Raw genomic sequence first — 27,525 nt, forward strand, 5'->3', positions numbered from 1 at the left:
TGGCCATACCCTGACGAGGGGGTTTAATTCCAGCTGGATAATTAATGGCTTCGGATGACGGCTTACTCAGTCGCCTTTGTAGGCGGCACTAGCCATCATCGCTGAAAAAAGAAACAACACAGAATCCAATCAAGGTCTTAATATGGCATTTTCAAGATAAGCAGACCGTTTCAATGTGCTTCCTTGTAAATTAATCCGAGGACAACCCCTTGTAAGGGAGTATCGTCTCCAGAAGTGTATCTAAACTTTTCCAGTTTCTCTTTGCGCGGAACGCTTCACAGTACATTTCTTTTTTTATATCAAGAAGCACGCACGTGCGTGCTCCCAAAGGAATCCTTCCATGTCTACACAAAAATAAGCTATCATCATTTAGATATCGGTGGCACGTCTCCAACACTCGAGCCGGTCTTGGGATTTCAAAAGAAGCCTCCTGATGACCCGAAAGAAAGCGAGGCAGAGCGCTTTTTTTTTTAAGAGATAAGATGAGCGTTGGTGGTTCGTTATTGTGTTCAGATTGGGAAGGCAAATAATTAATGAGCTGGGGCTTTGAGCGATCGGAATAATCACTGCATAGACGGCCCTGTAGCTTGCACCGCCTCGTCCGCCTGTCCCTCTGCCGCTGACAAGCGGCTATTCTGAAGTGGCCTGCGTTGGAGGGGTGCGACGAAGGGTGCGGAGGAGAGAGCGGGTTGTGGGTGCGAGGCGCGTGACATTAACAATACCGCGTATTCGGAAAAGCTTGTGGAGTAAGTCAACGGGGTAATTTAAACACTCTGATTAACTTGTTTTCTTTGAGGGTACATCGCTTGGTTTCAGTGAGGAGAGAGGGAACGGCCCTTTGCTGCACAAGCTTTTCTGTATACGCGACAGCCCCAAGCGAAAACGTTGCGCTGTCAGTGGGCCTTGTGCTTTCAACTACCGACTGATTTTCAGTCGACACAAGCAACCGCGATGTATTGTAATGTACGGAGATGTATCCCACCTAATATCAAAGGCAAATGCGGTGAAAATAATGGGCAAACTAACTTTACGTGTGTCATAAAAAAAAAATTTAAAATGCTGGTTTTAGGTTTTTCGACCTCCAAACTTGTGATCGCAGGAAGAGGCGATTAACCAAAGACGACTGTCGTTTACAGCAAGCAATATTAGTTTATCTATCGCCGTGGTTAAGTAACACCGCTTTTTTTTCCTCAGATCACCAGCGGTCAGGGCCTTGCGATTGCTAGAAGTGGACTTTTTTTCGGTGTTTCTGAAGATATAGCAAATCATGCCAAAAATAGGGGTAGGTTATTTTCCTGGGGAGGGGCATCTCTCGGGATACTACGGTAGTCGAGGGCAACTGGTGTGTGTGCCCCATTGTACACCTCAGGTACCTGACAAAGTTGGACGTTAAAAACAAGAGTACAAGAACGCTAGCACGCTGACCTCAATAAAACATATCGACAAATTTAGAAGTGGCAACTGGCATCGAGTTACAGCATCCAAGCACTGAGCGATCGGAATTCGCAAAGGTTTGAGGATGACGCATGATGAGAATAAAAAAAAACTGTTTTATTTAATAAACTGTAGCCCCCCCCCCCCCCCCTTCCGGAAAAGAATTTGAATTTAATCTTGTTTTTATTATTTCAATTGGTGCGAAGGGCAAGCTTTTTTTTGTCAAAAGAATCAACATTTCTTCATATTGTGCTCACCTGGTTTCACCAGCAGCTATTCCCGTACAGGTAGTGCATAATATGGCCATTCTGAACGAGCAACTTCCCATGTTGAAGGTGTCGACGTTGGTGAATGGAGGCCAACGAACAGCCAGAGAGCCAATGGTGTCGTCCCCCTCTCAGAGAGGCCGTCGCTCGAAATCCCTCCGGAGCCTCCGACCGTCATCGTCTGGCTGCAGCCCGTATAGCGACCACGGGAATGGGGAAAAGAAACGCCGTGCAAGTGGTCAGCAAAACAATCTTACGGTTGAGCTCTTTCTACGCAGAATCAGACCGCGTATTATTGAAGACGGCACTTCGAGGACACCGTCCGACATTCATCACACAGCAATAAGAGACTCACGTTTCCGAGGATGGATAGCGAAACGAAAATTAAACACCAACTAACACACTAAAAGTTTCAGCGGGACTATCATCCCCGCAAGAGCAATGAAAGCAGGAATCCATGCAGAACGAAAACAAACACATCAAGTTATAATATCTATAGATATAAATACACATTTTTATACGTACTAAACTACACTTACAAGGAGTGTCTGGGCGATGAAGAAATGACTGTCTTTCTCAAGGCAGTCCGAGCCGCAGGCATGGAGTGGTGTTTCTGTTGTGGAGTGGTTGCGGCGGGGTTCTCCTCCGCTCGCTGCATCAAAAGCAGTAAGCAGCATCCCGCTCATGAAGAGGAAAGATACTAGGTTTAAGAGAGACAGAAAATGGAACAAAAAAAAGAGCGTTTGGAACTTAATGGTTCTGCGCAGATTGGCTGCTCACGCGCATGCGCGAGTTTCCTTGTGTGGAGGAAGATATTCGAGGAGAGGTCGAAGAAGCTCGCAGACAATCGACGCTTTCGAATCCTCCGCGCTGCTAGTATTGAAAAAGGCGGGGGAATCCAATCGAGCAGCTGGTAGCACTTTAAGCCAACCGACCAATTCAACTCTCTGACGTCACGCCACTAGGGTGGCGCTGCTGTGGGCACTGCGCGTGCGCAGACGCTTCCCTCCTCCCGCATTCGCAGTTTCTGCTATCGCGCAGCTCCGGTGTGGGGACACGGGGACTTGATTTTAAACAGTGTATTTATAACGGTGCCTCGGTATTTTTTGACGGTGATGGCGAACCCAGAGTGACGTGACGATGAACGTTTGTTGCTGCTTGATCGCCTCCGCCGTTTTGTTGCGTGGCACGCAGAAAGAGTGGTCTGACTGCAGCGCCTGTCGCGGATGAGAACTCCCGTCACGCGTTGGAGTCGCATAGACCCCACTCCTCCACTAAAACGGTTGAAATGCACTGTTTTTGATTGAGGAAACTAGCTTAGACTCGCTTTTGAACATTCGGGCGTGAGACGCAGCAAGCCAATACACCTGCACTTGCTATATTTTATTTTAGACTTTCGCTTATGCGTAGGTTATATATTGTAAACATTTTCGACGGACATCCGTCTGGTTAGGAATGATTAATAAATCTTCAACTTAGAAACTCTAACCAAGCTTTATTAAAAAGCAAAAATCCCGACGTTTCGGAACCAACTCGGTCCCTTGATCACGGGTGACTGTTTTTGTCCCGCGGAACGGCCTGCCCACGAACCCGAACACCCCCGGGTGTTTTCCGGATTATCCCTCTTAACCCCGAAACGTAGCTGCTGGGAAGGGTCCCCGTCGAACGGTTTATGTTGCCACGTGTGCATTGAATGTGCCACGACTCCAACAGGAGGCGCCTCCGCCAGTTTTTCTCCGTTCCTCGGAACGGAGAAAAACTGGTTTGTTTCGTACAGGTTTTCCTCATAACAAAGAACAAAATGAAAGGAAAAATAAGTCATCACAAGAATAACGTTGACATATTTTAAGTTAAACTTCCCGAGTATGTTTATTATTACTTTACTAAAGAAAGCTAAAAACCCTACTGGGTTAAGTGGGGGAGTTGTCTTCACGTGTTGCTTGATGGCCGCACTAATGGGAGACTGAACTATCGTTTTGCATTTCCATTTTTTTACGTGTTTTGTTCCAATAAACTCACTCACTTCATTCTTCTTAAACCCACTCCGGCACCTTCGGCCTAGTAAAGCGCAGGCTATTTAACTCTGGAAGGCAGCGTTCGAACGGTGACCTACTCTAAATTCTCAAACGGTGCCGGACAAAGCGCCCTCCAATGTTTTTGGATGAATCGTTTTTTGTGCAATCACGGTCGTTCATTATGGGCACAAATTAACGATGTCAGAAATTCTTACTATTCAGCTCTTGTTCTGACAGCTCGTGACGCCGGGACCAAGTTGCATCAGGTGTGAGTGTGTGCGACTGCCTCAAACAATGCCCTGAGCTATTTTTCTTTGCTTTGCGTAATTGGTGTAACCCTGTTTCTGTTTTTTAATCTTCTGCAGTTCCGCCGGACTCGCCGATAATACGAGACAAGTTCGGCAACAAACTCGGCAAGGTTGCCGGTCCCTACCGTGAGGGAGAGCCACTGACCTTAACTTGCGAGGTCAACGGAGGTAAGTCATATTTTTATATAATTTAGGGTGAATATTGACGGAAACAACAGAAAAAAAAATGACATTATCTTACATAAAACCCCGATACAAATTCCGCAAAATAAACAGAAATTGAAGTAAAAGAACTGAGGCAAAATTCCTGTATCTGATAACATCGCACTCCATCTTTGCTCATAAAAAAAAAAAATAGGAAAATAACTTTTCTAATTTTAGATGTGGTCGGTTTTGATAAAAAAAAGTATATACAGCAGACTACCCAGAATATTCAGAGGTTCGAGACATTAAGAGACACAAATTACTAATACCGATTCAATGCTTTAACAGAATATTGAATTCAAGGCTTTGATAACAAAATAAAGGAAAATCACAGGCTGAGTTTCCATAATTTGCACGTGAACTTCATCAGAAAATTTACGCCTAAGGCATAATTTCTTTTTACATAAAATGTGGAATAGATTTGTGCTAAGACATCTGCAGGCACTTCCCCGTCTCCTTTTAAACCTTGAGGGTCCATTAGGTCTCAAGATGCCATCGTGAAAGAAGCAATCAGTCGGGTATTTTTCCGTAAACACCGGAAACATTTAAATAGTTATGTTCGGTTGCAAGATTACCAGAGTATGTAGGCTGAACTAATTATTAAACCACCTTGAGAGTTCGTAACTTTACGTATCATGAGGCTATGTTTCCGCCATTTATTTATATTCTCTTAATTCGTCTTCGGACATGCCGAATTCGTTGCTACTTTAAAGGTTTTATAATTAAGACGGCGGTTTCCTAGGAGTTGCGTCTGGACTGTGAACTTCAATATTTAAGGATATATTTTCCTCTATCCTTCGCGTGGTTTAATATTCACCCAGTGTCGCTCTCTCGCTCGCTCTCTCTCTTTCAGTCTTAAGCACAATTGTGAGGAAAAAAATTCCATTCGTGGTGGCTCTTTATAACGGCATCCGTAAAACATACTACTGTGTCGCACATTTGAGAGTGCGGTTGAGACTTAGCAAAACGATCTTTCATAATGCATTGTGTCTTGTCTGAATATTTAAACTTCGCAAATGTCCTCGCTTCGATGATGAAGAGGATAGATGTAGGCACATTTCTTCAAGTTTTCGAATCGCCCAGCCAAAAAGCACTCAACCGATTATTTTCAAGTTTGTTTCATTATAAAAAAGTAAATAAATATTGCTTTTTGTGACAATTAAATAATAAAGTATTCCATCCTTATAAATGCCTAATGTCCGTTTCAATAAATGACCTAAAAAAACCGAGCTCTTGATTTTTTGTTTATCTAAAGACTCGCATAATATATTTATGAGTGAAGTTTCTGGGCGGTAGTTTGCAATCTTACGGCCAAAATGCATAATGAGTTCAGCGCCCTACAACTCAAAATGGCGCACTGGTGCTTAAGCCCCATGTTGCAGAATGTGGAAAGGGAACACAAAGAGTTTAGAACGAGGAACATGTTCAGAATGCACGGCTTGTCATTTTGTAACAAATAGCTCGAAACGTATTTCGAAACGCCAAATAGTTCGGAACAAAAAAATGTTCGATATTGGTTCGCAGAAGACGGTTCGTCCAATTAGTGTTCTCAAAACGTTTTAAGTGGTGCCGGAGGGGGGGGGGGGGGGGGGGGGCGGTGAAACATGTAAGCACTAGATAATACTCTTTCCAAATCTCATTCAGTAACATTGGCAGTCGCCATTTTCGGGGGCACAAAGCGAATGATTGGATCCGAGACATTGCCGAACGCTTACGCAGCGCTCGTTTTCGGTGCGAGCTCACCCTATTTCACGCCGAATGCTGACCTAACCCTCGTGTCTTCTACATGCGTAGTGTGCGTTCCCAAGAAATGATGGACTCTGGTCATTGGCGCACTAGCCACCAGATGGGGCGCACTTTTGTAAATGGTCCACACTACCGAAGGAGCGTCTTGTTCAGTCTTTGAAACTGACGCTCCAGTGATTTGCAGCGGTCGAAAAAAATTAAAACCTCTTTAGTATAGTACGACGCCTTTTCTTCTCATTCTGTCGTCTGATATGTGGAGCGCAACTACTGTAACGAATTCAGACATTTAGGCAAATTGAAGTTAATGTAAGGATTGGGCTTGATGCATATCGGGAAGTTCCAGACCCATTCAATATATGGCGGTGAGACGTTTTCCGATCCGCGATGCCTCGCGCTTTATGCGTTGATCTCCGTCATTTCTTTTTTTTTTTTTTTCAATGAACCTCTTGCTTTTACGAAGTTTATTGGTCTGTCACCACATAATGCATTTGCACGTCACAAATACGCCTAACGTGGACACAGTATCGCAATCCTAGGGGCTGGACTTTATAAGGGTTTGTCTCAGTGCGTTTGTGACCAAGTATACTTCTTGAAGTTTTCTCTGGTTCGTCGGATAAATGCCGTCTATCAAGCCTAATTTTGATGCTTGTCATCACAATTTAGGCCCAAAGTTGCTAAGTGAAAACCCAGCAACCAGAAGTGGAAGTGTAGTTCTGGCATTTGGACGGGAACCGTGTCCCAAAGAAGCCACGGGTGCCAACCGAACTGCCAAGCTGTGAATCCTAACTCCAACACGTGTTTTACAGATTAGTGCCAAATACCCGAACTCTGCCAAACAACATAAAGTATGACTATACGTTGGCTTTTGTAAAGTCTTTCAAAACCATAAATTGCCAGACAAAAAACAAAACAAAAAAAAAAAACAGAAAAAATTTACACCATCTTTCCGAGGGGATCCATGGGGTGATGCGGAGCATCGCGGATCGTTATTAACGGTGTTATTAACGATATTAGTAACGGTGTTAGTAACGTTGTTACTAACGTTGTTAACTTGCGTGTTATTACGTTGTTAACTTGCGTTGGTTACCACACATCGCGTGAACGTTGTTGGAAACTCCGTGATGCTCCGCATCACCCCATGGTTCCCCTCGGGAAGATGGTGTAATTTTTTTAATTGCGTAGACGAAGGTGAAACGGTTAACGCAGGTCTTTCCAACGCGGCTTCCCGTTCTCGAAGGTCGGGTTCCGCCGCTCGCTTCGTACGTTTACGTTGAACTTCACGGTCCCGAACCTCAGGTTCTGCTGCTCGACGTTCTCAAACCGCCGCTGCTTTCGTAGTTCAACATCCGCCGCTCGACGTTGACGAATGGACCCCGCTTCTCGTTGCCGTAGTTCAGCGTCTGCCGCTCGCTTCAAGCGTTTGCGCTCAGCGTCGCGTGCCCTTCGCTGCGCGGCTTTGTCTTCAGTGGACGGAGCGTTGCTGTTAGTTTGTGGGGTGGTGCTGACGCTTGCTTGCGCTAACCCACTAACTGACGGGACTGTTGCTTCCATCAGACTTCATTGGAAGAACGGAGTGAAGTGGAGTCAACAGCGGGTGAACTGAACGCGCGCAACGCGCTACCGCTGCTTATATTCACACTTGAAGGAGAGGAGACTAGAGGAGGAGAGTTGCGCATGCGCGCGCGGTGTGAGTAGAAGCGAACACACGCGAAGTGCACGCAGCTGGTAGAGAGAGAGAGTGGAAAGAGTAACGCGCAGATGTTGGAGAGAGGGAAGGAGGAGAGTTGCGCATGCGTGGTGTGAGTGCGGACTACGACGCCGCGGGACATAGACCTGAGCAAGAGATGCTCCGCATCTAAAAATATTTGACCCAAAGAACTGTGTTACTTGGGTTTGGGTGTATACTTTGAAGCTGCCGTGGTGGGTGACAAGCATCTTGTTACCGCTTCGCCGTCGGTGAGATTGTGCTATTCAGCGATAAAAGCACCGAATAAAAAATAAAAAGTAGAAGGCTTATTAGGATAAGCCACGCCCTGCGGTTTTTGTTTTCTTCAAGATTTCAATGACTATAATTGACTAAAAATCAGGCAAAACAGCTGCAGATTCTTTTGGTTGACAAGTGATTTTTGCAACGTTGTATTTAATAACAACTCTTGAACTGCACGCGTTATGTTTGCAACCTTATGACGGCCATGGATGGTTTCAAGCACAGTAGAGTGGTATGAATGACGTAGCTTTTCGAGCAAAAGTGCTCGTACATACAAAGTGTTTGTCGAGTATGTGCACGTCTTCAACCCCGTGTCCTTACTGGCCATCGTTCAACACGTCGTGTAGAAATGAGGTGCAGATTAATGACTTGCAAGATCTAAAAACACCATTTGTGCCAACAGAATAGATGAAAAAAAAATATCATGAGGTCTAGCGTTTTTTTTTCTACAAGACAGGTGATAAGTTATTTACTATTAATATTATTATGATTATATTAACATTAATATTGCTATTATTATAATTATTATTATTTCAGAATGTTGCGTGCCCTTTTTAAAATAAAATCCGCTACTTATGAAAGTACAGTAAGTAGGACTGGAAACCGAGTATGGGGGGAGGCTCTAAGATCAGAACTATTAACTCCAATATATGCAATAGACTATAAGTGACCGTCGCTGCTTAAGTGATATTGACTGGAAATTAAGAAGCATAATTAATGAACAAAAAGTTTCGCAGCTGTTCAAAATCAAGCATTCAGCAAAAGCGTTCGCTTTATACCTTCGTCGTCTGGGTTAAACAAACTATTCTATTTAATTTTTTGTGTCTACGTGCCTTTTTCCCAACAAAAATATACGCATTTATCCTGTCTATTCATCCCGTCCTTCTCAATAGTATTAATTTCACGGTAAAATGAGGAACGTCCAACGGAGATGCCGATTCTCCGCTTTTTTTATTTGAATTGCCTGAAATATATCCACCACAACTCTCCAACAGAGCCGGATCTTTGTCTCAATCGCTGTTTTCTCAATAGACCTTTCGCTTAATAGGCCATCTGCTATATTACCCAAGCATCAAGGGAATGCCGGGATTGGTGTTCCACGCGCCACACATGCACGCCTTGCCCGTATAAAAGATTCCAAGTAAATACTTAACCAAAATAAAGCGTTGACAAACGCGCGTGCAAGATACAAATTGTTTTAGGTTTTTGCTTTTCAAAATGTGCTATTGCTGAGGCCAGGAACACCAACCCCCCATTCGCCTTGATGCTTGGGTAATATTGCAATAGGTCTATTACCCAAGCATCAAGGAGAATGCAGGATCTAGGTCAACGCGCCGCACGTGCTGGCGTCTGCAGCAGTAACTGTTCTAAAGCAAGAACCTAAAATATAAGGTATCATGCACGCGCGTTCACCAACTTCTTATTTTAGTCATCTTCTTCGAATCTTGTGTACGAAGAAGTCGAGCGCGTGCGGTGCGCTGACCAATATTTCCGGAGATTACCTTGATAATTTAGCAATAGGTCTACTTAGGGCGCCTCCATTGGCACTTTGCTTAGGCTGATGACTACTGGCCATTTAGTTCTGAATGCTTATTTTAATTTTTTGTTTCGAAGCGCGTGAAATAGCGTCTTCCTACACGCATTCTTGGCGCGGCCTGTGCTACGGCGATATTTTGTTTTCGATGATTTATTTGCATTTTTACTGTGACCGTGTGCTGTCGGCATCGGGTTCTATAAAGCATGGCATTACCCTAAACAGAAGACCATTGAGGCACCCTATGTTTATTATTTGAGGGCAATCGAGCCGTACGTGCCACGTTCGAACGGCAGTTTGGCTGCTTCAACTCGAAGTTGCAGCAAATTAACCATGGGTTCTTTGGCAAGCTTTTTTGTATGTAATATTCTAATTTCTTCGGCACGCAAATGAGCGGCTGTGTCCAAGGTTTGCGACTGCTGGCCCGCGTACTTTGGGAATCGCGTCGTATGTCGCGTCTCGCGTCGGCATCCAGATTCTCCGCGAGAACTTAAGCTGATTTGCGTCATTATCCCACACGTATACATTCCTCGCACGCCTCCTTGCGCTCTTTGAATAGCTCGCAAATATGCAAAACTTTTTCGGCACATAAAAAAATAAAAATTTGCTTCCCACATGTAGGTCTAGAAAGCTCGAAATTACTATCACAGTAGACACATCTCTATACCGATTAGTGTGGCACGGTCCGGTATTTTATTCACGTGCTCGCGCACTTCTAATGGCTACGTGCGCGACCAAAAGTGTCGCTGTGGTCGGCCTTCAACGATTGGCCAAACGCTCACCGTGACGTCATGAGTATGATAAATTCCACTTTTATCAACGGAGATGAGAAGTAGATCAGACTGTCTACAAGCTTGGCGGGGTTGGTTGAAGGACGCACTGAAACGAATCATCTACTCTGCTTTTTCCACACACCGTCGGAATAGCTTTCCTGACAATTGATAACCCTGGTCGTGACGCTACAAACAGAAATCGCAAGAGGGAGTCACCAAAACATCTCGTCGCCGATAGTCACTGGCGGCTTAGGGTATGGATTATTATGTCTTACGCTTCCTGCTTTCTGATTGGTTCTTTAGCTTTGCTATTTGTTAATACCGCTTTCTGATTGGGTGTTTTGCGTAATGAGTCGCCACCAATTAACTTATAAAAAGGACTTGGTTTAATATTTACATGACCGCGGTAAACTTCATCCTGACAATTGCCCTGCTTTCTCGTCGTTCCAAACCCAAAAATTGTCTCTCCTCGCGCCTCCAACACCTCTTCTTCGTCCTCAGTCCCAGACACGATCTCGTTCACCGAGAAATGTCACAGGTGCGAGACAGGATCGCCCTCCACTAGTCATTTTTCAACAGGGTGTGCAGCAATTACGTGATGCATAGGTGAATGAATACACGTCCTGCAGTTCTTAAGCTTTCAGTGACAACGGTAAATAAGTATAAACTTAAAAAGTCGGCAAAACTGTTGGAATAACTTTATAAAAAAAACGTAGAATGGGGAGCATGTTGCTTTCGTTTTGCAGCCAAAAAGGTTGCGGCATTAGCAAATAAAAGCGCCAAAGAGCAGAACACGAAGTACCCGTGAAATAGCTGTGTACGCCTGTGAACCACAGCTACTTTTTCTGTGTCCCGCTGCAGTGACTCTCCCCCATGTCTTGACTCTCTCGCATGGTGTCGACCGATCTTGCAACCCAGTAGCTTCCACCCCCCCCCCCCCCCCCCCCACCGCCATCCACCCCAACCTTCTTTGATATAAAAAAGCATAACCCTTGGTGCTTTTGAAAACTAAACAACGGCAAATGTTAAAGGGCGGTGCAACGATTTTCAGGCTTTGGCCAATTTGCTGCGGAAATTGATCAGCGTCACCTATGAAACGAAAAACAGAAAGCCGTATTTTGTTGTGACCGCTACTTCTTATTTAATAAAAAAAAATGAAACAACTCGAAGGTCAAAGTGCCTCTCAACTCTCCACGTTAACTTTCGAATGACGTACACTGGGGGTTTACGTGCTTTCCCCTTGGGCCCTCTCTTCAGAGACCCCAGCCGCTTCCTCCGCGATTGTCGACTTTTAAAGGATTAGCATCCTCGAAGGTCGCGGCGAGCGATGGACACAAAGGATGGTTCGCCGCGGGGCTGACGGCGAGTGAAGCAGCGGAGGGGGACAGGTTTTGTTCACTTCTGCGTAACCCCCATAGGCGTGGCCATTTTAGTTCCTGTAACCGCCACAGGCGGCTGCAGGTTGGCAAAAAATTCGTTTTTGCTTTGCGATTACGCAGCAGAATAGCAGTTTTTTGGGGAAAGGTGACGCGTTCTTGGTCACTTGGGCTTGCATAAACAATATAAAAAATTAAAACATGCCAATTCTTTCAACATTAAAATCGTTGCACTGTTCCTTTAAAGTTGTTTTTGTTGTACGTAATTAATTCTGATTAAGCAGCAAAAAAAATTAATTTAAGTTGAGTCGGTACGTGAATTGCTATAGCTAAAGGTTCTATACAAGTCTCAATCGGTTAGCTCTAACAGGTCGTGAAGCGAAATGCACAAGTTTTCATATGATAGCAGGCAATTGAAAATGTTTAAGAAGGCCCACACATAGAAGTGTAGTAAAGTGATGGATCATTACGAAAAAATAGAAATCAAAACAACAACAACGAAAAAACGCGCTATATGTTGAATAGTTTACTGCGGAAAAAACCGCGATTGACTTGTTTTCCGCGTTTCCACTTGGATATCATTCCAAAATAGTAAATACATTTTTTTCGAGGCTTCGTTTGAAGAATAATTACAGTTGACCGAATTTACTCCGACTCTTCGTAAGTATGCCTGTTGCTAGCGTTCTTTCCCTTCTCCGACAACGCAGGCGTGCCCGAGCCCAAGGTCACTTGGTGGCGCAATGCGAGTACGCAGCTCCCCAGCAGGGCGGACAGCTCGTCCCAAGGCGTGACCCGATCGACGCTGCAAGTGGCGCAGCTGCACAGGCGGGACCTCAACGCCAGCCTCACGTGCAAAGCGTCCGATCACAACGGGACCTACGCCGTCGCGGCGTCGGTTACCCTCGACCTTTACCGTGAGTGGAGACTCCCGCCCTACGCTCGTATATTCTCCTGCCAAAGGAAAAAAAAGATGTTGCCAGCGACACTTACCCAAGCTCCAAAACGACCTAACGGTCGTTTCTGAAGGTAAAGAAGAACAATTTTTTATCAATTTTCCCGCTAAATTTAGCAGGGAAACTACAATGGGACACAGGTCACGTGATCCCAATTTCCCCACTAAATTTGGCGTGGAAAGTAACTTGCCGTACCTGTCACGTGACGTCAGGCCACGTAGCGTGAATTCTTTCGCTGAAGACTTGACGTTAAGTGATGAAGTGACTTGGTGTTGGTCTCGTGACGTCAGATCACATGATGTCAATTTTTCGGTCTAACTTTAACGTAAAATTCACTGACGGACGAACGGTCGGACAAAATGTTGAGATCGAGGGGTTTCGTTAAAGAGCATCTTTAACTCTGCGCGCACGTTGAGACGCTTGGTCAGAGAAAACGCCAAATTAAGCTCTCGTGTATCAGGCTGCATTTGTGGTGCCTCCTGAACACTTTCAGTTTAGAGTATGAGTGAAAAACGGAATTTCAGTCAAGTCTTTTTCTGTTCTTTTTTTTTTGTTTCTTTTTTTGCGGGGGAAGGGGGTATGAAATACCACAAACCTACATTTTATTCGAAATGCTGCGATTTCTACAGACTGGGGCTGAAGCAAAAAAGCTTTAAACTTTGCCAGGATCGGTGTCAGCGTATTTCTTGTCTGATTGGTTTGTCCGAAAATGTGCGCCGACGACGTAAAATAGGAAACAAGGCGCCATTGGGCCCCAGTTGCCCCTGCGAGAGGCACCGAGTGCTACGGCTGCATTTACGTAGATGTGTTGTAGTACGACTTATATGTATTGCTCTAACATGAACGCAGGAGTACAAGAGGTCTCGAACATTCTTATTGCATTCCGAGAGATTTCGCATTTAAAGATGAGCGGCGTGTAGCCAATGTCAACAATCTCCATATCGAAGTAAAAGTGGGCCTGTATATGTATCTAGACTTCATAAATGTTTAGGTTGAATCGACTCTTTTTGAAGGCTAGTTTACACAGTTGCAACCGTATAGGACTGGCTGAGACGAGACTGATTTTGAAGCCTCTTGAAACGGCTTAGGACCTGCTCAGCAGCAGCACATCTGGTCTTACGCCGCCGTGAGAGGCTTAAAAACCGGTCTTGTCTCACTCGGTCGTACTCGGTTGCAAGTGCGTGAACGGGCATTAAGCTGAATATTCAAGGTGAACTTGGCCATTGCTACCTGTGGCAATCGCCAACTTCCTACGCCTGCTTACATGTGCGATTCGACATCCAATTTTCAGTTGCGAAGTCTAGCGGAGCAGCTGATGTTACCGGATCTTTTGAAGTCTGAGCTACGTCGCAACTAATAATTGCGGGCAGAATCGCAACGCGTGAATCAAGCGTTGGCACGCCTTCTGCGGCTTCCACGCAAATGGAGGCGCAATTCACGCAAAGTTTTAGCGATGTACCGATCCTCGTTCTTTTGAATCTGGCCACTAACGTAGCCAGACCTGGCTAGGAAGTTGCATAATTAACAACCTCAACGTGAACAAATGCACGCAGACTCACACCGACGCCAACAACATTGCATCTTTATACGCAAACAAACTAAGAGAGACGACGAGATGAGAGCGTGGGGTGACTTCAGAACGCTGAGCTGTGGTTGTAATGATTAGCGGGTAGACATTAGGCCTTTGTCTGCACTCGTCGAACCCTTTTGAAGGCGAAAGCCGAACGCTGGACGCCGGTGTTCCGCGTTCTAACGCCTTCGACGAGTGAAGTGGAGACAAATACAGCTGACTTTAGGTCTACCCACTAATTATTTGATCTAGGGCTCGGCGTTCTAACGTTCCCGCGCGCTTACGTGTCCTCTTCTCCCTCAGTTTTTCTGCGCATTGTATGCTGATGGGTGACGCCGCGCTTTTTGTCAACACCCCATCGCACCTGCGCTGCAGTGCAGGCATCGCTGGAAGCACACCGGTTTGTCTTGCAAATATGAGCTGGTACATACACATATTGTGGCGTAAAAGTGGCGAGCTCGGCGCTGCCAGCTTGGGCGCTGGTGCGCTCGAAAGGCAGTGCGTGCCAGAGCGTGGATTGTCTCACGAGACTGGGTTAGATTCAGCCTGGCCTCGGCAAACCGTCGGCACCGTGTATTATTCTTTCTCCCGAAAAAACCTCACTGTCTGGTGGAGGTTCAGAATCGACATCCCTGCCTTCTTCACCGCCTTCGAGTTAGACCTCACAAAGTCCCGCCTAAAGGCAACGCCGATCTGGAACTGCAAAGCCGCACTCTGCCTAGTCTTGCCATGACAACCTCATTATTACCGACCCAGACGACGTCTTCACTGGTGATATGAGCTTCACCCATGCACCTACCTCAATTGACAACCTCGACACCATCCAACCCCACCTCCGGTCATTCTGTCTTCACCCGTACGAGCGACTCACCCTCCAATGACGCTCACGTGTTTTCCCTCCCCTCTTCGGGACCCCCGAGGTTTCTCTGGGATCGGTGATGAATAAGTAGAAAAATGGGCAGACGTCTCTGCTCGGGTGAGTTTAGGCAACTACTGGGATTACCCAACCGTGCTCGCAAATGTATTTTTTTTTTCTCAGCGATGTTGCGAAGATGTGGTCTCTTAACTATGAAGCAGAAATGCCTTCATGGGATGCATGTTTCCCCCGGATTGAAAAAATATTTGGCCACCCTCAAGACCGGAAGGCGACTGTCGCCAAAAACTCGCAACAGAATCAGAGCCCCTCTCCGAAGCAGTGTTGGGTAAAGTACTTCTAAAAAGTGCTTGAAGTAAAATACGAAGTAAATGATACGTGATGTACTTTACGTATGTATTAGGTACGCTGGGTGCAACGTACTTGAAGTAAAGTGCCATAAATACAATGTACTTTCAAAGTAAAGTACAAGTATTTTACGAAGTCTTTCATGATGCCCTTTTATTCCTTTATGCAGTGATTTTTTAATTGGAATGCTTTGCCCAGGGGCAATCAGCGTTGCATGACCTATTTTCAAAAAAAATGAGCGAATATTTGATAAAGTCAAGTGGCCACAGAGTATTTGTTTTCAGGAATGGAGCCAAATTCAGACGTCCTCTTCTGAATTTGGCGCCCCTTGCAATGGATTGTTCCATCCAAGAGGGTTAAATGTACTAGGAGAAAGCATGACGTCAGCCTCGTAGCTTCTGCAAGCAATTCTCTCATAGAGGAGTGTCCTCCCCTTAATAAAAAACAGTGAGTGTGCAAGAGAGCTGGTGATAATTGATCATAATGTGACTGTGAGAATCGGCCCGCCATCACCGTGAAGGGACGCGGAAACAGGCTCTTTTCTTTGCGTGTTTTCGTTGGCACGTGTGCCCCGGTGTGTGGGTGAACTTGCGACGCTCGTGCGAGCTGGGGCAGGAGACATTTTTGAGAAGAGAAGAAGACGAGGAGAGCACGTGGTGGGACCTTTTTGGACATTCGGAAATTAGCTTGGCTTGTAAATAGACGTGTTTCTTTTCTCTTCCTCCTATCCGCGGAGTCCTGTCTGGTTTTCTCTTCCGTCAGCGACCATCAGCTGCCTCCGTCGTCAGGTCCCGGCGTAGTCTCTAAGAAAGAACATCTTCACTGGCGCAGCCGACAGGATTGCGTCAGCGGACCCCGGCGGCGTGATCTTCACAACGGAATCGGCGTACAGCGACTTCGCGGCACTGGTGGAGGCTTCTGAAGAGAAGACTGGACCACCGAGCTCTTTGAAGATTAAACCACCGAGCTACTTCGTGGTGGCAGAGCTACCTCTGACCGGACGCCGTCCCACTCCAGCGAGGAACGCTTGAGTCTACAGCTCGGACATCATTTTCGTGCCTGACTATTCTGAGGAGCGGGCTGCGTCTGTGATCCAGCGGCATTCTTTGACCTTACGGTAAGGTGATTCTTTGACGTGTGCCCGCCATGGATACAGACAGCGCAGAGCGGCAGACGCCGGTTCTAACACCAGAGCAGGATAGGGTTCGGAATATGAATGTTGACGAACCAGGTGAATTGTCACCTTTGAGTGGATTAGTGGAAAACTCGCAGACACAAGGGGATGGGAACGGAGGAGTCCGATCATACAGCTCAATCGAAAAGGAGATTGAACTAGTAAGGGAGAAAGAACGGCTGTTACGCCTCGAGCTAGAACTAGAACATCTACGCTCAGAAAACCGAAGGTGAGCCAGTGGAGGCGGCATGGAGTTCAACCTCCGAGATGAAGTTTTTCGCTTTTCGAGATTAATGAAGGGAGTGCTGACTCCCATGCCGTCGTCCGACTTATTAGTGCCGAGCTGGTTTGATGGCGTAGAAAACGTCTTCGAGACATATGAACTCCCTGAGCGGCTCAGAGGATATCCTGTGCGACCTTATTTCACGGAGAGCATGCGTGCACTAGTGAATACGCTGAACATGGGTGAGAGAAGTGGGTATGGTGCGGTCAAAGAATCGGTCTTGTTAGAGCTCGGAGTGTCGCGAGCTGAGGTCTCGAGGCCCTTTATTGAAACCACCACTTCTCTCAAGGAAAAACACGAGAACCCAAGGCAGGGCATGTATACCTGAATATTATCGGGTGAAGTGTTTTAAATGCAAGGAATTGGGGCACATTTCCCGCGAATGTCCCCGGACGAAGACACCAGATGAAGAACTTCGGTTTCACAAGAAAAGAGTAGACGCAAAGAATGTCACTGTGGAGGAAGACTCCAGCCGTGAGCCCGACAAGGTGACGTCCGATGTGGGCAAGACCGACGGTAGCAACTTGAACCTCTAAGGCCAGAAGAGGCTGCACCTATCGGTCCGCGAGGCGCGTCAGATTCCGTTACAAGCCGACGACACGAAGCGGTCGTCGAAGAACAATCGCAGCTGCGTGTCTGTGCAGGCGCACGTTGACGACAGAAATGAGCTGAACGTCTCACGTGCCTGGAGGACGTCCCAGCGAGCCCAAGACGACCACGAAAAGCAGGTGAACGTCGACGACGAAAGGCCGTACAGTTGGCCTGGGCGGCAGGCGTCCCGGCAATCTGAGGACGACCCATGTGTGAACTTCGACAACTTTGAGGCCGGTCCCGACATCTTACTTGAGTTGCGCAAGCCAATGACGACCGAGTTGAGAACATGGGCGTCGGTTGCAAGGAAGAACCTAGAGTATCTCCTGGGAGGTGGGCGTTCCGGCAAGCCGAGGACGACGACGGCGAGAACGGGGACGACGGCGAAGGACTGAACTTATCGCCTGGGCGGCAGGTGTTTTGGTGAGGCGAGGACGACGATGGCGAGAACGTGGACGACGACGAAGGACCGAACTTATTGCCTAGACGGCAGGTGTTTCTTCGAGCGGAAGGTGATCACGACGAGAACGCGAACGTCGACGACGAGAAAGAACCGACTATCTTGCTTTGGCGGCAGACGTTCTGGCAAGCTGATAGTGACCCCGGCAGGGAAGTGGGTGTCGACAAGAAGTGGGACATCTTGTTAGGGTGGCTGACGTCACAGCCGGCCGGTGAATATGTCAGAGAAAGCGGGGACATCGACGAGGACACCGTCTTCGAGATGAGGATGTCCCTGAATATAGCTAGGGACGCCTATGAAGACTCGACCGCCTGCCAGCCGGCCACGTATGACAGAGCTGGGAGTGCAGAAGACGTCGACAACGGCGACCGCCTGCGAGGCCCATTCCCTATTCGTAAAGCAAGAAAGAGTATAAACTGTCGTCGCTCTTGTGCGGAGAAATTCCGGAACCAGCTATACGCCGTCCGATTCAAGCCCCGCCGAAATCTGGGTGGCTTGAATAACCTGCCGGCAAAGAGACCGAGGCTAGGAGACTAGATGCTGCGCTAGTCTCGGCGCGAGATTTGTCACTGCTTTGGAGCCTTGGCGGGCACAGTAAGAATCACTTTACTCTCATGGGATTTGCATTTGGTGTAAATTTCTGCTATAGTTTGGATTCTTATGGGTTCAATCACTAACTCTGTGCAAAGTGTGACTGATACGCGTACGCGTTTGAGTTTCGTTGTTATATATTATTTTTGACATTTCGGGTCTAAAAGATATACTTAGTCGGGAGGTGTGAGAATCGGCCCGCCATCACCGTGAAGGGACGCGGAAACAGGCTCTTTTCTTTGCGTGTTTGCGTTGGCACGTGTGCCCCGGTGTGTGGGTGAACTAGCGACGCTCGTGCGAGCTGGGGCAGGGGACATTTTTGAGAAGAGAAGAAGGCGAGGCGAGCACGTGGTAAGACCTTTTTGGACATTCGGAAATTAGCTTGGCTTGTAAATAGGCGTGTGTTTTTTTTCTCTTCCTCCTATCCGCGGAGTCCTGTCTGGTTTTCTCTTCCGTCAGCGACCATCAGCTTCCTCCGTCGTCGGGTCCCGGCGAAATCTGTAAGAAAGAACATCTTCACTGTGACACCTGAGATTGGGGTGCGAAAAAAATCAGAAAATTTCAAATAGAAGGAAACGACGAAAGAAAATGTCTCAAAACATTGTGACGTTCTCCTTTGTTATCTTTACTTTGAGTTCAAAAATTTAATTTCTTCCGCACCACAGACTCAGGTACTACATTATAATTAATTTTGCTATCCTAATATTTTAAACCTCCTTGCTTGCGCTGACCGACCGAGACGCAGCGAGAGTTCAAAAAGCTACGGGAAAGCCGCTTCCAGAACAAACGGAGCGATGCGTCGTCTCCTCACGTTTCTGGTGAGAGTAGTATATCCCTCCCAGTATTTCTTCGGAGTAGACATAGCATCATTTAGTGATAAAAATTTAACAAAAAGAAATTTGGGGAATGTACTTTGGAGTCAGAAATTGTACTTTCCTCGGGAAGTACCAGAAAAAAATGCTTTAAATAAAGTACAAGTACATACTCAGAGAATGTACTCCCCAAGCAAAGTATAAGTTTCCTAAACCTACTTGAAGTAGTACTTTAAGTGCAATGTACTTAAAGAACTTCCCAACACTGCTCTGAAGGCTACTTAACTTAAATAGAGGATGTACTAACCCTGCGCAGATAAATTGATCTCAACATCCCAGAAGCGGATAGGGTACGACCTGTGCTCAACGAGATTGCATGCGAGGCCGTAAACCTCGTTGTCCTGCAACCTCCCGTCGATGTCACAGAAATCGTTACCATCTGTCAATGGCGGCAGGCAGTTTGAAGATAACGTATCGCAGCTACTGTGTCACCGCTACCTGAAACCGACATACTCGCGTTTTCAAAAAATGACATTACCTTAAAAGAAACCATACGCCGAATCGTCCACGAAGGCCTGACTCAATTTTTAATACAGCAACAAGTGCAGTGACAGGCACTTCACAACACATTCGGAATCTCATACGAGTAGAGCTCACAGAGGCAGCCACCTCGCCATCTACACGTATAATAACGCCTTCCCAAGCAACATATGCTGAGGTTCTTCTGATACCACCTAATCCGGAACTGCAACACCCACAAGTTGTCACTTTGACGACGACCCCATCTACAAGCAGCGCCCGCAGTCCACGTGGCTAACAGCAGACAATTGTTCCATCTGCTTTTACTGTAGAATACAAGGACATAAAAACCGATTTTGTAGACGCCGTTGAACGACGAAGGCCGCAACTGGCAACAGCGCCGGAATGCAAACCACGTCCCCTCTCCTCCTTACAACTTAGAGCACATACAAAAATCAACCCTACGGTGATTTCTGTCGTTCTGGGGCCTACCTGCGGAATCCCCAACCGCAGTCGCTACCTCCGTACCGGCGTCGTGGTTCACCCTCTATCATAAATACTGGGCTTCATTGCAGATTTGTTGACTCGGACAACTAAGGTTTGCAATTTCTGAGGTTAAACGGCCAGCCATAGAATAAAAACGAACCCCCCATCTACACGTATAAACTTTATTGACGTTAAAATTAATCATGATTGTTTTTACGCGCTTGTAGATGCTGGAACAGCTGTCTCTGTTATGCAGCAAGGTGTCTGTAATATACTATGCAAGGTCAATTGCCACCAATAACTAACACGTGTTGCGAGGTGCCGAAACTAATTCAATACACGCCACTGCCTGCTGCAATGCTATACTCGTCATTGAAGGACAAGTTTACACCATTCAATTTCTCGTGCTTCCGCAATGCACGTGCGAAATTCTTCTGGGGGGGGGGGGGGGGGGGGGAGGACTTTCTAAACACAGCTCAAGCTCTCGTGGATTGTGCCAATTCAAATATTTTAACCACTAAAACACCTGCTTTGGCACATTCCACTCTATTTGCACCCATCAAGCTTCGCAAGCCCGATGACATACTCTCGACGTGTTCTACAACCTTGGTTACCATATCGCCCCCTTCAAACATTTCCGACGATATTCTTCTGCAACCGCACAACGAGTCTTTTACACGCAAGGGCTTGGTTCTTCCTCATTGGACAGCACCATTGCTCCAAGGAATGACCAGCATCCCGAGTACTTATGGCCGATCATCTACCCCTTCCTCTTCCAAAGAATATTCACTGGCCCGCGCCCAACCCTTCCATGACCGAAGCATATCTGCAACAGCTCCAGACTCTTCTATGACCTACCCGAAAACGTTAAGTTCACCGTCGTCATCGTAGGAACGTTTAAATACTATTGATAAATTCTTAACTTCAGAATAGCAATATCAGCACTACTCTATAATTCAAAGCTATAAGGTCACATTCGACCATCACTTATATGTTCTGGGCAAAGATACTGCTGTGGAACATCGCATCGAAACAGCAGACACTCCAGCTGTACGCCACGGACCACATCGTTTATCTCTCACAGAGCATGAATTAATGTAACAACACTTCGATGACATGATAATCAAAGGCGTGGTCCGACCTTCTTCGAGTCCTTGGTCATGAGTAGTAGTTTTTATAAAAAGTTAGATCAATTAATTTTCGCTTTAACTACCGCCGCTTCAACAAGATTACACGAAAAGTCGTATACCCACCACCCCGGATTGACAACGGCTTGTACACACTACAAGGATCCTCTTTTTATTCATGCCTTGATTTGCGTTCTCGATTCTGGCAGATCTCTGTGGCCGAACAACACAGGACAAAAACAGCATTAGTCACTCCCTGAGGCCTCTACGAATTCCACGTAAGGCCTTTTGGTCTCTCCAATGCCCCAGCTATTTTCAAAAGAATGATTGACTGGGTACTTTCTGGCATAAAATGGACCACTTGTTTGTGCTATCTCGACGACATCATCATTTTAATGCTACGTTTGAGGAACATCGATCAAGACTGTCTCAAGTGCCTTTGTGCATCCCCAACGTGGGCCTCTGACTAAATACAAAGAAATGTCATTTCGCTGCGAGAAAGGTCAAAGTGCTCGGTAACATCATTACCCACGATTGCGTAGCTCCTGATCCCAACAAAAGTCTGGCAATAATTTATTTTCTAAACCTGGAAAACATAAAGGAACTGCGAAGATTTCTATGATTTGAGTCCTACTTTCGTTGCATTATTAAAGGATTCGCTACAATCGACGCACCCCTACATCATCTGTGTCGCGTTGACGTTCTGTTCGACCGGAATCCCGCCTACGTCGATGCATTCTCGTCTCTTCGTCGCAAGTCTTGCGTCACAACGAATCCTCTGCCATGTCAATCGTCTTGCGTCCACCCACATTATTATGGACGCCAGCGGCCACGGATTCGGGCCGTGCTTATACAAATACGCATAACTTCTAACCAACAACAAGTTATCGCATGTGCCAGCCACTTTTTGAGCAAACCACAAATTAACTATTCCACAACAGAACGTGAGTGCCTTGCAGTGGTCCGGGCTATCACTAAATTTCGCCCCTATTTTTACGGCCGCCATTTCGAAGTCTTAGGGTACCACCACGCTTTCTGCTGGCTCTCGTTCCTCAAAGACATGTCCGGCCGTCTTGGTCGCTGGACCCCTCAAACCCAAAAATACGTTTCACAGTCAGTTGCAAATCAGGGCGAAAGCACAGCGATGCGGATGGGCTCTCCCGCTGTCCCCTTCAACGAAGAGAACCACGCGTTGTTTCACTTCCCTCCGCCAACTCGAACCCGGTACTCCCTACAATCTCCCTGACAGCTTCGGTGCTGCTCAGATCTCAGACCCTTGCATTCGGCCCATCTTTGAACACATCAACAGAAAAGAACTCTCCACAAACCGTTGATATCTGAAAAATACCTGCGACAATATATTTCAAAGTGGCCTTGTCTACAAGCACAACTATTCACCTGAATTCCAGCGTTGTGTAATTGTAGGTCTATTCTCACTTCTTCAAATATTTACAGTGCTTTCTTGTCGAACCCACAGCCGTTCATTTTGGATTTTTAAGGCCAATCCTAGAATTCGACAGTTTTATTTTCGGCCTGGAATGTATCGGATAGTTGCAAACTACGCCCAGTTATGTACTTTATATCACCGTCGCGAACGGCCCTCATACCCTGCTAGTATACTTATTAAATCCATTAACCCACCACGATATCCATTCGAGCTAGTGGGAATCGACATTTATGGCCACTAGTTTTATCCACAACACAACACCGATATATCGTTTCAGCCATTGAATAGGAGACGTAATACGTAGAGATCCTACCCCTCAACGACGAATAAAAGGAGCCATTGCTCCTTTTATTCTTAACAACGTCATCCTACGCTACGGTACTCCTAGAGTCATTATTAGCGACCGTGGGATATTGTTTTTATCTCGAACTATAGAAGCCATAGTGCAGGCATCCAAGTTTTGATCACCGCTTAACATCATCTTTCCACCCCCAAACCAACTGCCTCACGAAACTCTTCAACAATACTCCTGCGGACATACTCTTCATAAACATCTCCGAGACCCACTCCTACTGGGACACAGTGCTACACTTCACCAGGTTGACCTGTAACATAGCCGTCCAGTGTACGACATAATTCTCATCCTTTTACTTGATGCATGCCCGTAAGCCGCCCACCGCGCTGGACACTACACTGTAAGAAAAAAATGAGAAGAAAGGCAGCAACAGCGACCGTTCCTCCTTGTTGCGGACAAGTTGCCCACAGAAAGGAGCAACGGCAGTTCAGATGAAAGGAGGAGGGCGAGTTCCTCCTTGTTCAGTTTGCGCAGGGAGTTCGCTTCCGGCTTGCGACGAGAGCGGACGGAAAATGCAGCGCTCCGATAAAAGCGCGTTATCGGCTCCTGCGAGCCGAGGAACCAACGAAGCCGCGGGCAGTGGTAACGATGACTATCGTATTCTGTTGCCCCGTTTCCCCGACGGAAAGATGTGCATGAACTCCGTTTTTTTACACGCCGACCTTTCTGGAAGACCGTACCGAGCCGTCGACTTCCGCGACGGCTTGAAAGACATCGTGGATTCCAACGACGTGGTGTCACTCGGCCAATATCAGATGAACCACGTCTGGATGGTGACGTTAACAAGCATGGCAGCCACGTAAAAGCTGAAGGCGGCCGGGCAGCTCAAGGTGAAAGGAAAGAAGTGCCTTGTGATTGACCCTCAATCAAAGGACGTGAAGATGAAACTGCTCTGGCTGCCGACATACCTGGAGGACAGGCGGGTCGTTGAAGCCCTGGAACCCTACGGCCGGGTACAAACCATCACGAGAGAGAAGTGGCGAATCCCGGGCATGGAAAACATGGAAACCCTCAGCAGGGAAGTATCTCTCACCTTACACGACACGGTGACCTCCGGAGACCTCCCTCACCTGATCAAGGTTTTCGGAGTGCAGTCTCTTCTTCTGGTGCCAGGCAGGCCACCGCTCTGCCTCCGGTGTAAGAAGGTGGGCCATATTCGGAGGCAGTGCTGTGCCCCGAAGTGTTCTCAATGCAACCGTTTCGGCCATGAGAGCAGCGACTGCTTTTCAACGTACGCCACTGTGTTGAGAGGCTCTTGGGAGGACACCCAAGGAAACCACGACAATTTAATGGACATCTCGGAGGTTGTAGACGTGACTGGCAACATCCCTTTAATGGAGCGCTCCAGCGGTGCTTCCCCGAGTCCTGAGTGCTCAAAGCCAACCGGAGAAGTGTCGCCTGGGGAACCTGCCAGCACCACCGCGTTGTCTGTGAAGCCTGACACCAACCCGAGCGATGGCGGTGAAAACTCGGTGTCGGGTAAAGTACAGGTGTCGATGGCAGCAACTCCCAAGGACCGCCAAGCGAGCCTCAAAGTACAGGACCAGCGCGACGACGTCCAAGAACCCTCTGACATGGACACCAACACGGCGAAGGATGGCACCGAAGGCAAGCGAAAGCACGGGGAACCGCCCAGCACCTATGAGAGTAAGCGGCTGTACGCAAAGCCGCGCGCTGCGCAGAAGTACCCCTCGCCTTAAAGAATGGTCAGTGACTTACGCTTCGCTACTCTAAACGTTAGAGGGTTTAATTCCAGGAAGCGACAGTACCAATTACGGCGTTTACTCGAGCATACAGAAATTGATATCTTGGCACTGCAGGAAACAAAACTGTCTACCGAGGAACAGGTTGAGCGCGCTTTGCAGACTTTTCTGTACAATTATGAGGTTTGTGTAACCCATGCAGTAGGCCTTTCAGGGGGGTGTTTTCTTTTCATAAAAAAATCTGTAAATATGTCACAGGTAGCAATCACAAGTGACCTCTGCGGTCGTTTTGTTCTTTGTGACTTCGTAGTGTCAGAATCGAGGTGGAGGGTGATTTGTGTCTATGCTCCGAATTGTGTGAATGAACGAGTAGCATTTTTTAATCATCTTCGGTCGTACACTGTGTGCGATAGGCGGGCAGTTATCATCGGAGATTTCAACTGCGTTTGCGACACGGCTGACTGAGCGTCGTCTAGAAGTCGGCTTGACAAAAGCGAGCAGGTATTACTGGATGTGATAGAAGAAAGCGACTTAATTGATGTAGCTTCTTTTCAACCGAAGGGTAGGAACTTAATTTTCACGCATTTTCAACAAGCTTCACACGCGCGGCTAGATAGAATTTACTGCTCCTTAGATCTCATTAACCAATTAAGTGCTTATGTTGTCAACCCAGTGTTTTTCCCCGACCACTGTATGGTCGCTACAATGATTGGGCAAAAGCCGCGAAGAGAAAAGCCAATTAATTGGAAAATATGGAAGCTTAGTGCTCAGCTTCTCAAAGACGAAGTTTTTGTGGCGGATACAGGAAAGTTGATCCAAGAATTATCCTACGAAAAAGGCCGTTTTCACAGGACGTGGGAGCGTTTTAAAGAAGACGTTAAGCAGCTGGCGATCGAAAGATCTAGCATTCTTAGCTTTTATAAGTTGAAAATGGAAAGAAAGCTTCAGAGTGACTTGCGCATTTTATACGAGTACGAAAGTAAATTCCCAGGACAGGGATTTGAAGATATAGCTTGCGTTAAAGCCCAGCTTGATAGCCTTTATCAAGAGCGTTATCAAGGGGCGGTCGTACGTGCTCGAGCTGAAAGGTTCCTTCTAGGAGAGCAACCAACAAGAAAAGCGCTGGAAGACGAAAAACGCCATGCTTTAAAAAAGGAAATTCTAGAAATAGAGCATAACAGCAGAATATACACAGATAAACAAGAGATATATAACATTTTCCTTGCGCATTATCTATCACTTTTTTGCCTAAGAAAGGCTCCGCAAGACATGGAAGTACTCGCAAAACTGATCGTATTGCTACCCAGGCTAACAGAAAAGCAGATTGAGACGCTTGAGGAAACCATCAGTTTAGCAGAAATCGAAGCCGCGGTTGACGCCCTACCTCAAGCAAAAACGCCGGGACCGGATGGTATTATATCAGAGTTTTATAAATTACACAAATATGCAATTTGTCCAATACTGCAAAAAGTGATCCAAGATTCATATGACACCAACGGGCTGCCCCCTTCCTTTCTGCGAGCTCGCACCGTTCTTCAAAAAGATGAAGAAGAAGGCCGGCCCGAGTGGACGCAATTTCTATCGGCTCCGTTGGGTACAGTTTTTTCCACCGGCTCTGGTGATTCTATAGGTCTCCACTGCCGGCGGTCACCGACAGCATGGCCTCCCTTAAGTGATTTAGAGCTCATCGGTACCGGTTTCGCGTTGGTGAGTGCAAGTTCACTGGACTTACGAATATTTTTCGTGGCAGCCGCGTTAAGCCTAGCAGAAGCCCGGCGCGCCGCGAGGCGGTTCCATCCCGGAGGCGGCCGTCCTGCTCGGCCTGACGATGATAAGTCCACCCGCCGCACCGGTGGCTTCACAAGACCAACTTTCGGCGAGGCAGAAGGACCAGAGCTGCAGAAATTCGATAAGAGGGTACGATCCGGCGGCTCCTTGGCGTTTCGGGGAGGAAGAGCTACGAACAAGCTTTTACACGGTCTCGTCCCCCGGCGACGTTGAAGAGCAGCGCGTCAAACGGTGTCCTCCCCTACGCACGGTGCAGCCACCGAACACCACCCTGGACGGCAACTCACTAAACAACATTGGACTCACATCACCCGTAACATCATCCCGCCACCCTCGCTGACAAGCTCCATTCCAACATCGTCAGCACCTCTCTGTCATCTGTACACAATCTCATCCCATCGTCCTTAGATGCGGCGCCGCAGGCCTTCCTGGTATAGGCTACTTGGCTTTCTGCGGCACCGCGGTTCTCCTGAACCAAAATAAATATTATTATTATTAGTATTATTATTATTAATCCCAAAAGCAAAGATCCCAGCACACTTCGCCGCGTAGGAGGCTATCGCCCTATAACTTTGTGTAATGTTGATTATAAAATTTTCGCAAAGGTTTTAGCAAATTGGCTGCAGACAGTTATTCAGGAGCTGGTCGGAGACCATCAAACATGTGGGATTAGAGGAAGGGCCATACAAACCAATGTGCATGTAGCCCGTTCTGTTTTAGAAAACGTATCCAGAAAAGGAGACCAAGTGGCAATGCTTCAAGTTGACCTTGAAAAAGCTTTTGACCGCGTTCAACATCAGG

General features: G+C 46.9%; 1 protein-coding gene across 1 annotated transcript in view; it reads left to right on the top strand.

Annotated features, from left to right (window-relative positions):
* LOC8037271 (synaptogenesis protein syg-2) overlaps positions 1–27,525 on the top strand; it is a gene marked incomplete at its 5' end in the record, with an annotated part of 176,930 nt that overhangs the window by 33,680 nt on the left and 115,725 nt on the right. The window contains 2 exons of the mRNA XM_040214902.3: positions 4,081–4,191; positions 12,351–12,557. Of these exons, the coding sequence (XP_040070836.1) occupies positions 4,081–4,191; positions 12,351–12,557 (318 nt within the window). The remainder of the gene's footprint in view (positions 1–4,080; positions 4,192–12,350; positions 12,558–27,525) is intronic.

Source organism: Ixodes scapularis, unplaced genomic scaffold (genome assembly GCF_016920785.2).
Source record: "Ixodes scapularis isolate PalLabHiFi unplaced genomic scaffold, ASM1692078v2 PGA_scaffold5__190_contigs__length_132052651, whole genome shotgun sequence".
Lineage (NCBI taxonomy): Eukaryota > Metazoa > Arthropoda > Arachnida > Ixodida > Ixodidae > Ixodes > Ixodes scapularis.